At 36.5% G+C, this 13,744-nt stretch overlaps 1 protein-coding gene across 3 annotated transcripts in view; it reads right to left on the minus strand.

Moving 5' to 3' along the window:
- Positions 1-13,512: 13,512 nt before the first annotated feature.
- Positions 13,513-13,744, minus strand: part of LOC138753290 (zinc finger matrin-type protein 3-like) — a 495,498-nt gene continuing 495,266 nt past the window's right edge. For all 3 annotated transcript variants that reach the window (XR_011351080.1, XR_011351077.1, XM_069916120.1), the window contains one exon: positions 13,513-13,596. Coding sequence is in view for 1 of the 3 variants with exons in the window: in XM_069916120.1 (XP_069772221.1) it covers positions 13,544-13,596 (53 nt within the window). In the remaining 2 variants the exon portion in view is untranslated. The remainder of the gene's footprint in view (positions 13,597-13,744) is intronic.

Genomic DNA, 13,744 nt, shown 5'->3' on the forward strand with positions numbered 1-13,744 from the left:
TCATAATAATTCTGAAAATTTGGTAACTGAAGTCCTAATGCATATTTCCATATCAGTTTTTGTAAAGAAACCCTAAAATAACTTACCTTTCCATAAAAACAACCAAATTGAAGCATTTAACTCGTTTAAAAAAGCCTTTGGAACAGAACAAGGGATAGATTGAAAAAGATATTGAATATGAGGAAATATATTCATTTTAATACAATTCACTTGTCCCATTAAAGTTAAAGGTAAATCTTTCCATCTACTTAAATCACTTTTAATTTCTTTTAATAAAGGTGCATAATTTAATTGATACAGATGTTGGTAGTCCACATATACTACCACACCTAAATACTTTATTTTTTTCTGACCAACAAAATTGAGTAATTTGTTTTCAATCTGAATAGTCTTCACTTGATATTGGTAATAATTCACTTTTATCCCAGTTAACTTTATTACCTGATATTTTACGATATTTTTCCAAACATTTTTGAAGTTGTTTAAGACTCCTTAGAATATATTAAAACATCATCTGCAAATAAATTAATCTTATATTCCTCTTCTCCCACTCTTATCCCTTTAATATTTATATCCTGCCTAATAAGTTGAGCCAAAGGTTCAATAACTAATGTAAACAAAGCTGGTGATAACCTTGTCTGGTTGATCTAGACAAATCAAATGAAAATTAGATTTAACCATTTGTCACTACTCTTAACTGATGGATTTTTATATAGGGCCTTCACCCAACCAGTAAAAAATGGTCCAAAATTAAAATGTTCCAAAACTTTAAACAAAATGTAACACTCAACACAATCAAAAGCTTTTTCAGCATCTAAAGCTGCTATCAATGGTTGGTTAGGTAAGTTCCTCTGTGCATTAATCAATGTAATCAATTTAACAACATTATCAGCAGAATATCAATTTTTAATAAAAACCTGCTTGATCTACATGTATCATTTGTGGTAAGTATTTGATAAGTCTATGTTCAAGTACTTTAGCTACAATTTTATAATCCACATTTAACAAAGAAACCAGTCTATAAGAAGCCATTTTCAAAGGATCTCTATCTTTTTTTGGAATAACAGTAATCAAAGCTCTCGAGAAAGATTCTGGAAGAGCAACTGTTTCAGAAGCATGTTTCAAAACTTCCTTAAAAACCAGAAGAAGCAAATCATAAAATTCTTTATAAAACTCTAAAGTAAAAACATCTTCTCCAGGTGATGTTCCATTTGGCATAGTTTGCAACACTTCTTTAATTTCTAAATCAAATTCCTAAACATCTTTCTCATTCAATGATGGAAGATCTAAATCAGCTAAGAAAGATTCTCCTTGATTATCATCCTGATTAACCCTAGAAGTATATAAATCTTGATAAAAAGAACAAAATTCATTGATCCACTTTATTTCTGGTTGCTGCCTCACCCACTTAGGACATCCTCCTCAGCAGTATCCAAAGGGGTATACTTGTGGCTGAGGGGAAAGGCCACTGGAGTACCCTGCACTGCCTGCCTTTTCCCTTACCATCTCGTAACTGTCACCCAGCTACCTTCCTCCTGCCTCCTAGGTGTAATTCCATCCGGGCAGCTCCTGTCTATAACCTCCTCAGTGTTCTGAATGATGCAGAGTTCATTCAACTCCAGCTCCAATTCCCCAATTCAGTTTGTAAAGTTGGAAACACTTCTTGCCGATGAAGTCATCAGGAATACTTCTGGCACTCTGACTATCCTAATTCTGCAAGAGGAGCATGCCCCTATCCTGGCTGCCATTCCCACTGTCTATTAAAGAGGAAAGACTTAGCTTCCCTCAACTCCTATACCTCCACCTCAGCCTATACTTCCACCTCAGCCTATACCTCCACCTCAGCCTATACCTCCACCTCAGCCTATACCTCCACCTCAGCCTATACCTCCACCTCAACCTATGCTCAAGAAAGCCTCTCAAAATAAAGCCTCAAATTCCCACTTCTACACTGGGCTATTCCACAATGGCTGCTCCACTTGACCTTATCTTCTTTTGATTGGATATAGCTAATGAGCCAATGGAGTGATTTAAACAAGCACCCAACTCTCCTGCTGCTTTTTAAATGCTTCTCCTCTCATTAAATCCCACCATGTCCTCAACCTCATCTATTACCAGGAGGAGACTAAAGGTAAACTTGAGAAAGAACATATTATATTCCACTTGGGTAGCCTAAAACCGAATGGCATGTACACTAAATTTTCCAGTTTCAAGTACTCTCTTGTACTTTTTGGTATGTTGCTTTTTGTGATTTTATTTAATACCTGGTTTAGATCTTCCCAAAATTTTTCTACTTTCTCACATGCCCAAACTGCATGTACTGTTTGTTCCTGTTTCCTTCTTACAGCGAAAACATCTGTCTGATACTGTTGGGTCCCATTTATTTAACTTTTGGGGCATGATGTATAGCCTGTGTAACCAATTATATTGTATCATGCGTAACCTCGTGTTTATTGTATTTCTCATAGTTCCGGAGCATAGCTTTTCTCATGTTTCATTCTTTATCTTTATGTTTAGAGCTTGTTCCCATTTTTGTTTAGGTTTACAGCTTGTTTCCTTGTTCTCCTTTTCTTGCAGTTTGATGTACATGTTTGTTATAAATCTTTTAATTATCATTGTGTCTGTAATCACATATTCAAAACTGCTTCCTTCTGGTACCTCAGCCTGGTTCCCAATTTGTCCTTCAAGTAGGTTTTCAATTGGTGGTATGCAAACATTGTACCATGAGTTATAACATATTTGTCCTTCATTTGTTCAAAAGATAATAATTTATTTCCTGAAAAACAATTTTCTATTCTTTTGATCCCTTTTCTCTCCCATTCTTTAATGGAAAGGTTATCTATTGTGAAAGGGGTTAGTTGATTTTGCATCAATATTAATTTTGGTAGTTGATAATTTGTTTTATTCCTTTCTACTTGAATCTTCTTCCAAATGTTGAGCAGATGATGCAGTACTGGTGAATTCCTATGTTGCACCAGCTTTTCATCCCACTTATATAGTATATGTTCAGATACCTTCTCCCCTATTTTATCTAGCTCTAATCTGGTCCAATCTGGTTTTTCCCTTGTTTGATAAAAATCTGATAGCTATCTTAATTGTGCTGCTCTATAATAATTCTTAAGTTTGGTAGCTGTAAGCCCCCTTGTATGTACCATTCTGTTAATTTATCTAGCGCTATCCTCAGTTTTCCCCCTTTCCATAAGAAATTCCTTATTATTTTCTTTAGCTCCTTGAAGAATTTCTCTGTTAGGTAAATTGGTAATGATTGAAATAGGTATTGTATCCTTGGGAAGATATTCATTTTAATACAGTTTACCCTTCCTATCAGTGTTAGTGGTAAGTATTTCCAATGCTCTAAGTCGTCTTGTATTTTCTTCATTAATGGCTGATAATTTAGTTTGTATAGATAGCCTAGATTATTATCTAGTTGTATACCTAGGTATTGAATTGCTTGTCTTTGCCATCTAAATGGTGATTCTTTCTTAAACTTTGTGAAATCCGCATTATTCATTGGCATTGCTTCACTTTTATTTGCGTTGATCTTGTACCCCGATACTTCCCCATATTCCTTCGACTTCTTATTTAATTCTTTTATTAATATTTCTGGTTCTGTTAAGTATACTATGACATCATCTGCAAATAGACTGATTTTATATTCATTCTCTTTTATTTTTATCCCTCTTATTTTATTTTCTGTTCTTCTCAGTTCTGCCAGTGGTTCTATAGCTAACGCGAACAGTGAGGGAGATAGTGGACATTCCTACCTAATTGATCTGCTTAATTTAAATTGGTTTGATATATATCCATTTACTGTCACCTTCGCCAATGATCCCTTATATAATGCTTTAATCCAATTAATATATTTCTCTGGTAGGTTGAACCTCTGTAGTACTTTGAATAAATAATTCCATTCTACTCTGTCAAAGGCTTTCTCTGCGTCTAAAGCAAACGCCACTGTTGGTGTCTTGTTTCCTTGTACTGCATGGATTAAGTTAATGAACTTACAGATATTGCCCATTGTTCGTCTTAGAGCATTGGAAATACTTACCACTAACACTGATAGGAAGGGTAAACTGTATTAATAAATCCAGTTTGATCTAGTTTTACTATATTTGGTACACAGTTGGCCAATCTGTTTGCTAATAGTTTAGCTGCTATCTTATAATCTGTGTTATTGGTCTATACGATGCTGGTGTTAAAGGATCTTTCCCCGTCTTTGGTATTACTGTAATTATTGCTGTTTTGCATGAATCTGGCATGTTTTGTGTTTCATCAATCTGGTTCATTACTTCCAGGAGAGGAGGAATTAATAAGTCTTTAAATGTTTTATAGAATTCTATTGGGAGTCCATCCTCTCCTGGCGTTTTATTTTTTGGCAGTTTTTTTTAAATATATCCTGTATTTCCTCTATTTCAAGTGGTTTTATTAATTTATTTTACTCCTCTGCTTCAATTTTGGTGGTTCAATTTTAGCTAGAAATTCATCTATTTTGTCTTCTTTCCCTTCGTTCTCAGTTCGATATAGTTGCTCGTAGAATTCCTTGAAGTTTTCATTGATCTCCGTTGGGTTATATGTAATTTGTTTCTCCTTTTTCCTTGATGCCATCCAATACTGTTCTTTTAGTTTGTTCTGTCTTAAGCTGCCAAGCAAGTATTTTGTGCATTTTTATAAGAAGTAAAGAACTTGGAATCGATTTGGATGGAGCACAAATAAGATTTATTAAGATAGCCTTAGCTGTAGCAAAAATATGTATTATGTCAACCTGGAAATTAGAAGATAGCCTGAGAATACAGCAATGGTACATAGAAATCAATAAATGTATTCCATTGGAAAAAAATAACATATAATTTAAGAAATAACATCACAGTATTCGAACAAATTTGGGAACCGTACATGAAACACAATAGAGAAGTCCTACCACGGACCTCCACCGCCTAAAATGACAGAAGGAGAAGAAGACAAAATGAACTGACCCAGTATGTAAAAGTAGAAGACACAAATTTCTTGTTTATTTTCATTGTGTGACAACGTTGTTTAATGGGTTTAATGTATCATATAGGTTGAACGTTGAGTGAGTGGGGGTGAGGGAGGGAGGGAAGGGAGAGGGGAAAAGGGGAGAAAATGACTCTGTATATATTCAAGAGGGAAATGTCTGTGTGTATTTTGGTCAGTATGTCTCATAGTGCGAAAAATAAAAAAAAATTAAAAAAAGTAATCTCTTGTACATACTCATGTACTCACTTTTCTCTCTAATTCACCCTTCTTCTCTCACACTGATCTCTTTGTTTACCTATCCCTTCACTCCCCTACTTTACATTGTCTAGAATCCTATTAACATTTTACCCCACCACACCCCTTCCCTAAATCTGCCTTTTCATGCTTGATATCTCCCTTTCTAATCGTAGTCTCAAAAAGAGAATGTCCATTGGAAACATTGATTTCCCATCTCTCTCCCATAGATGTTGCCTGACTTGTTGAGTCCCTCCAGTTTCTCATGCTTGCTCAACATTGCATGGGTCAGAGGTATACTGGTTCTGAAAATTATTTAATTGTAAACTTTGTTCTCTCATGCAATTTTAACAAATTGCTGATACACAATGTAGACCCCATTCTCAGTTTAAAAATGCCTTGCTTTTCCAGCTCCAAGTTTCTAAGTTTACCAATGATCCACTTTGCCTCCTCACACTCTCTCTTACCCTCACATTCAGCCCCCATCAGCACTCTACAGAAGGCAAAGCAAATGGTCTCAGTTTAAGGATTGCACTATGGAAACTACTATTCCCCCTGACTCTTGTAACAGTGCAATAAATGCAATAGAGTCAAAATGAAGCAAATAAATTCAATTGATGGACAATCATGATATTAAATACAACAATCTTTTGGTTTCACTTTGCTGCTTTCGAATTCAAGTAAACATTAATAGGTCTCTGGGGCTCAGTGTGCATGGACACGTTTGTTCAGACTCTCACAGTTGTCCCCTGAAGCTACTTCAGAGTACAACAGCCAAAAGGACTGACAATATCATGTTGACTTTACAAGTTTTTGTTTCCTGGATTCCAGCTGAAACTGCAATGCTTTAGCAGAGATCAGATCCCCAACAAATATGCTGGAGCTGTCAGCTACTTTCTCAAGAGGGAAAAATAGAACAGTGCTATTAGGCATTTGAAATTTCTGGTCTCATATTCTTTTCAGTAAAATAACCATTCCAACTCCACTCTGAAAAACATTTGGGATTTTCCAGAAGTTGTCATTAATAGGATGCCTACTGTTATTTAATTGTAGCAAATTAATCTTTGAAATTATTTATTTAATTAGATAGTACTTTCCTTGAAATGTGATTTCCAAATTCCCTTTATCCATTTGGGATTCCTACAGAGAAGGATTTCTCTTTTTATTCATCTCGACATGATTCATTTTCTAGAATAGATTTTTTTTTAGTTATCGGCACATTTACAAGGAAGGATATTACAGGCAGAATATAAAAGTAGGGTTATATCAAATCATTCTTTATTATTTTTTTCTTGCTTAAGTTCAGAAGTGGTACGTTCATCTTATAGATGGAGAATTAACACAATGTTGTTGAAAAAAACAGAGTTTGTTACCTTTGTTAAAGAACAGATTGCTTTGTTTTTGACTGAGAATGTTAATTCAGTAGAAAGTCGTTTTGTGTTATGGGATGCATTAAAAACTTACTTAAGAGAACGGATTATTAGTTATACTACTAAAGTTAAGAAGCAGTATATGGCAGAAAGTTTAGAATTAGAAAAGCAAATTGATTAATTGGAGAAGAAATTTCAGAAGGAAGTGACAGAAGATTTAAAAAAAAGTGGCTTTGGCTAAATTGAAATTGCGTTATAATACGTTGCATACTTTTCAATTTTAATTAATCGATCAAAGCAGCGTTATTATGAGTTGGGTGAGAGGACACACAAGGTACTTGCATAGCAGTTAAAGATGGAACAGTTTTCATGGACTATTAATGTTCAACAGTTACCTATAAACCTCAGGAAATTAATGATCAGTTTTATTCATTTTATAAAAAAATATATACTTCTGATGGGAAACAGGATAGTGGTTCTATTGATTCATATTTGTCTAAGTTAACGTTATCAGCATTAGAAGAGGAGGATGTTATGGATCTGGAAGCTCTGTTTAATTTGAGATTAAGGCGGCTATGTTATAGATGCCCAATGGGAAGTCATCAGGCGACGATGGATATTCGGTGGAATTTTATAAAACCTTTTATGAAGATTTATCTTCTATGTTTGAGGAGATATTACAGCAAGTGACTGAATAGCATGAGTTACTTAATCTTGCTCTACTACTTTAATTACTATAATCCAGAAAAAAGATAGAGTCCCATTGAAAGTGTCTTCGTACAGACCTATTTCTTTATTGAATGTAGATTATAAAATTATACCAAAAGTGTTAGCAAATAGACTTTCCAAGTATTTACCTAAATTGACATGTTTTATTAAAAATGGAAATGCATCAGATAATATTGTTCGGTTGATTAGTTGGCCAATGCATATTGATAGCAGCCCAACCATGGTTGCGCTTGACGCAGAAAAAGCCTTTGAAAGAATTGAATGGGATTTTTTATTTAAGGTATTGGAGAAGTTTAAATTTGGCCCTTTTTTATTGGTTGGGTTAAAGCTTTCTATACAAACCAGACTGCTAGGGTGGTGACAAATGGTCAAGTCTCATCATCGTTTAAATTGACACGTTCAACTCGACAAGCTTGTCCATTGTCACCAGCCCTGTTTGTATTGGCTATTGAACTGTTAGCTCAAACAATAAGACAGAATGAACAGGTAAGAGGGATGAGAGTTATGGATAAAGAGTACAAGATTCATTTATTTACAGATGATGTTTTGTTATATTTAACATACCCAGAACAATCATTGCCACACTTGCAGGAATGTTTATTACAATATGGAACATTATCTGGATATAAAGATAATTGGCACAAGAGTGAAATTTTGCCAGTCAGAGAAGGAAACTATTCAGAGTATAAAAACATTATAAAATTGAAATGGTCTGATAAAATTAAATATTTAGGAATAATTGTAAATACCGAGTATCAATCTTTATATTAGTTAAATTATGTTCCTTTATTTAAAAAAATTAAAGCAGATTTAATTAAGTGGAAAGATCTTCTGTTAACTTTAATTGGTCAAGTTAATTGTATTAATATGAATATTTTTCCCTGTATTCAATATTTATTTCAATCAATACCATGTTCTCTCTCAAAGAGATTTTTTCAGGATTTAAATAAAGCCATGAGAGAATTTTTATGGAAAGGTAAATTACTGCGGGTAGCACTATATAAACATACTTGGACTAGGTGGACTTCAATTACTGCGGGTAGCACTATATAAACATACTTGGACTAGATGGACTTCAATTACCCCATTTTCAAAATTATTATGAAGTAGCCCAGTTGAAATTTATTAGTAGACTAATAGATTTGGACCAGCCGCCAAATTGGGCTAAAGTTGAGATGGCTTGTATTTCTGAAGTTGAGGTGTATCAATTTATATTTTGATGAAATGTAAATTTGTTGAGGGAATATAATATGCCAATATTAAAACATCTATTAAAGGTATGGACTAAAAAAAAATAAGATTTTAGGATCAAAAGGTAAATTGTCAATTTTAACTCCACTATATAACAATCAGCTTATTTCTTTTTCAATGTTTCATAGTCATTTAAAAAGTTGGAATTATAAGGGAATAAAGACGTTACAGGATTGTTTTGTAGAAGGACAGTTTCTTTCTTTTAATCAATTGAAACAGCACTTTGATATTGCTGAAAATTCTTTGTTTGTTTATTATCAACTTCGAGCTTTGGTGAAAAATATATATGGTAGAGAGATGATTTTACCTGTATTGACAGAATTTGAGTCTTTGATTTCTTTTATACCAAAAAAGGGTTATATTTCTGTTATGTACCAAGTATTACAAGACAATATGGATAAGCCGGAATGGGAGAAGTCTAAGCTTAAATGGGAAAATGATTTAGATTTTGTTTTTTCTGAAGAATATTGGGCAGATATGTGTCATGATAATGTCAATAAATTGATGAATGTTTGGTATGGAATGGTTCATTATAATTTTCTACATCAGTTGTATTTAACCCTAGAAAAATTGAAAAAATATGGTTTTAGTAATTCAGACTCTTGTTTTAGATGTGGTGTATGTATTGGTACTTTTTTTACATGCTGTTTGGTCTTGTGTGCATGTACAACCATTCTGGGAAGAAATTAGGTTAATTTTGGAAAAATTATATACCATTAAGTTACCATTAGATCCATCTATTTTTTTTAAAATGGGTTATATGATTCCTTTAAAGGGATTAGGGTTGGATAAATTTCAAATTGCATTTGTATATTTAGCATTGTCTGTAGCTCGAAAATGTGTAGCAAGTAATGGAAAGATAACATAGTAATTAATATAATGCGATGGTATAATGAATTGAAAGCTTGTATTGTTATGGAAAAAATTACATATAATCTGCATGATAATTATTCTTTTTTTGTTAACAAGTGGTTACCATATTTGGAATATATGCATTTAGATGTATTTTGATTTATTATATATTCTTAGTTTCTATTTATATATTTTTGGCTCTTCTTAAGAGACTGGCTTATGGGATTGGAGGGTGGGTGGGGATTTAATTTAATTTTTTTTTTCTTTTTTCATTGTTTTTTATATATATACTCATATAAAATTGTCTTTATGGAATGGATTCTGTATTAATGCTAATGATCTTTCAAATAAATAAAGTTTAAAAAAAAGCATTTGGGATGAGTTTTAGGAGAAACAGGGTCCTTGAGCTATTAAAATAATCAAATCACTACCCTGGAATTCCTAAACCATTTTTCTTTCTCACTAAACAAGAAGGCCTTTCATAACTTTATGTTGGTTTATTCAAAATCAACATACAGTACTTTGAGGGTTGTGTCATCTTGCTACAAACCAGAAATATTCTTTACGTGTGGAGCAGGTCTGGGTTAGCATATCAAGTTCTCAACTCTAAGTACAATGAAATTTGCAGGAGTCGGGAGTTATAGTAAGAAACTATTCCAAGATGGAACATTTCAGATTTAAATACAAAATTTGTTTCAATTTTTAAAGATGTCTATACTTATTCTTTGTGTATACCATTAATCATTAACATCAACATTTTACCCAGAGTTTAATCTGATATTTAATCTAACTTCAATTACTTCCATACGTAAAGATTATTCAATTTACAATGCCTACGTAAATATCATCTGACAATATGAAAGAATACTTTGAACCAAGCAATACACCAACAATAATTTTCCTTTAATAAGGCATTCAGAAAGTCTTTCAACATATTTTTAGGTTAATTCGTGCTGAAAGAAGATGTGTGTGAAATTGATGTCCATGGGCAGATATCCTGTTTCTAAACAGTGTGACGCACTGAAATCATTGTGCGAAACACAACATCTGCACAGATTTTGACCTCGAATTGTACCAAGTGTGCTTGCGTCCTACACAACCTGGAAAATGGGGTCAAAGTCAAAAGCTCAGCACTTTAGCAAAATTAGGTCCATGGATATCAGCTGTGGTAAAGGACTGCTGAGTCATGCTCCTAACCTGAAGTAGGCATTTGCCTATTTGCTTATTCAAATAAGGGCCATAGGAACATTATTGTCAGTAAACAACTGGTGAGAGTTGTCAATGGAGAAACTAGCAGAAAACACTCAGTAATTAAAAACAGAAGAGAACTTGCCAGAATTGCTGCTGCTCCCAATCCCAGAATCACTATGTCCTGGTACTTAGAACATAGAACATAACAGCACAGTACATGCTGACCGATACATACCAAAAAAAACTAAACCCTCCCCACCTCATAACCTTCTATTTTTCTTTCATCCATGTGCCTATCTAAGAGTCTCTTAAATCCTTGTATTGTTGTAGCCTCCATCAATATGCTGACAATATATTCTAGGCGCCCAAAAATCTGTATAAAAAAACCTATCTCAGATGTCTCCCTGACAGAAAGTTTATAATTCAAAAGGCTGAAACTGAATCATTGATCTACAGGCTTTTATTCACAGTGGATGGGGAGTTGGTGGTAGGCAGATTTCAGGACTAACGTGGAGAACACAAGATATTGGGCGATCTGGTTAATCATATCCGCGATGCGAGGGAGGGGGTACACACCAGCTAAATGTAGCAATTAATGGTTTGACTATAGTCAATAACCATTCTGTGTTTACCCCTACCCTTGACCACACTATCCGAGCTCTCCAGGGTCTAGAGTTGGCCTCGATAATTCCCTCGTCCAGGAGTCGTTGTACTTTATAAACACCCTGTCCTCCTCACTGTATCGTCTGGGTTTTGTAGCAACTGGCTTACAGTTGGGGGTGAGGTTGGCAAAAAATGACGGGGGGGTCGATGCAGAGGGTAGAGAGAATGTGCGTTGGTTGGGCCAGTGGGGGAGGGGGAAAGAGCGGCTGGTTAAGGAACTGAGGTTGCCGACCATGAGGGGTGGGAGAGGGCTATCATATTGCATAGTGACACTCTTTAAGTGGCACTGGAAATCTAGCCTCAACAGTACCGTCACACAGAGCTGCGGCATAATGAGGAGCTTAAAGTCTTTTATATGTCGTTTCCCATATGGTCAGTGTCATTGTCATGTAGCTGTGGATTTCTACAGAATGAGACTTTGAGGCTAGGGGACCTTGTAGGTGACTGGTTTAGCCTCAAGGGAGTAATGTTGGACAGTGTCAGAATGAATAAAGCTCTCAGTGCTCCTGCTATCGAAAAGGCATTTAGTCAGCTGGTCATTGTTGGAGATGTTCATCATGGAGTGGGCGAGATGGAGAGGGCTGCTCTGGTCCAGCACCACTGAGGCCAGGATTGGTCTGTGGTCTGACCCGCGCTAAATCTCCGTCTGGGAGCATGACGGCGGTGCTCACACTGCAGCATGGGCCTCCCTGGAAGTCAATGGTGTCCAAGATGACAGCCCCCATTTTGCGGAGATACCGGCATCCAAGATGGCAGTTGCCATGCTACACAAGTGACAGATTTGGGGCTGAAGGACTGTGATCATCATACTCTTGCGTAGTCGTCCTTCTTCCTGCATTTGGAGCATGTTGCGTCTCTCGCTGGGTAGTGTTTTGGGGGGTGTTTTTCCTGGCCTCAGAAGAAGCACTTTAGGTGCTCCTGGGAGACAGCAGCTGTGGTGGGCTCATTAAGCGGGCACGGTAGCGGACCGGTGGCCTGTAGACCCGTGTACCGGTTGGGCCCATTCGTAGAATACACTTCCGGGCTGTGGAGGGCGATCTCTAGTGACTTTGCAAGATCAATCGCCCCTTTTAAGTCTAACTAACTCTGCTCAAGTAACCTCTGGTGGATGTAGTTGGATGTAGTTGCAACATAGGCATCCAGATCATGTCCTCTGCATTTTAGGCAGCCAATACTGCTTGGAAGTTGCATGCTCATGCGAGTCCCTCCAGGGCCTAGGGGATCTCATCACCCGATTCACCCGGGTTGGTCAGCTTATGTCTGGCGTATACTTCATAAGCTTTCTCCCTGAATTGTCACTTGAGTATATACATTGCTTCCACAAAGAAGGTGGCATCCCTGATCATTGGGAATACTCGGGGTCTGACCTGAGACAAGAAAAAATGTAGATTGTTTGCTTCGGTGACCACAATGCTAGCTGAGTTTTGAAGGGACCTCAAAACAAGCATAGCCAGAGTTTGAAGCTGTCTGAGGCATCAGGCGACTGTGGATCGATCTCCAGCTTGTCTCGCTTCAGGACTTGGTCCATTATTAGTGATGAAAACCAAAAAATTGTGAATAAAATTGATCCACAGTAAGCACCTCAAGAAGCTGAGACTAAGTCACTGATCTACAGGCTTTTATTCACAATGGACAGGGACCTCGACCTGTGTCGTGACCCGGACTTTCTGGGTGTTAGAAGGTTTATACAAGGTCAAAAGAGGTACAGTCGCAGGAAGGGGCAGAACCAGGTACTCAGGAATACAGCAGTCCACCACTCTCCCCTAAAACTTCTTCCTTTCACTTTGTATGATTGTCCTCTAGTGTTTGCTAATCCTGCACTGAGAAAAAGATATTGGCTGTCTCCCTTATACTTTTTAAAATTTAGACATTCAGCATGGTAACAGGCCATTTCGGCCCATGAGTCTGTGCTGCCCAATTTACACCCAATTAACCTACATTTTGAACAGTGGGAGGAAACTGGAGCCCCCAGAGAAAACTCATGCAGACATGGGGAGAACGTACAAACACCTTACAGACAGCGCAGGATTCGAACCTTGGTCCCGATAGCTGGCGCTGTAAAGGAGTGGTACTAGCTGCTACGACAACTGGGCCGTCCTATCTATGCCTCTCAGAATCTTGTAGACCTCTATTAAGACAACTCTCATCTCTCTTTGCTCCAAAATGGAAAGCCCCAGCTCTGCTAACCTTGTCCATCCAGGTAACATCCAGGTAAATGTCCTCTGCACCCTCTCTATATCTTCGACATTCTTCCTGTATCAAGGTGACCAGACCTGAATACAATAGTTTTGGTTTCTTCTGTAGTTCGCTCCTACCGACAACATTTAAAAAAAATTTATGTTAAGTGAGGTGAAAAGTATGGTTTTCACTTAAATGTACTGTAGCCCCAAGAGGAGGGCATGAGGCCCCCATTGAGAATAGCTGGTTCCATCCACTATCAAGTGGGGTTCCTGGCATGA

The sequence above is a fragment of the Narcine bancroftii genome, chromosome 1, assembly GCF_036971445.1.
Source record: "Narcine bancroftii isolate sNarBan1 chromosome 1, sNarBan1.hap1, whole genome shotgun sequence".
Lineage (NCBI taxonomy): Eukaryota > Metazoa > Chordata > Chondrichthyes > Torpediniformes > Narcinidae > Narcine > Narcine bancroftii.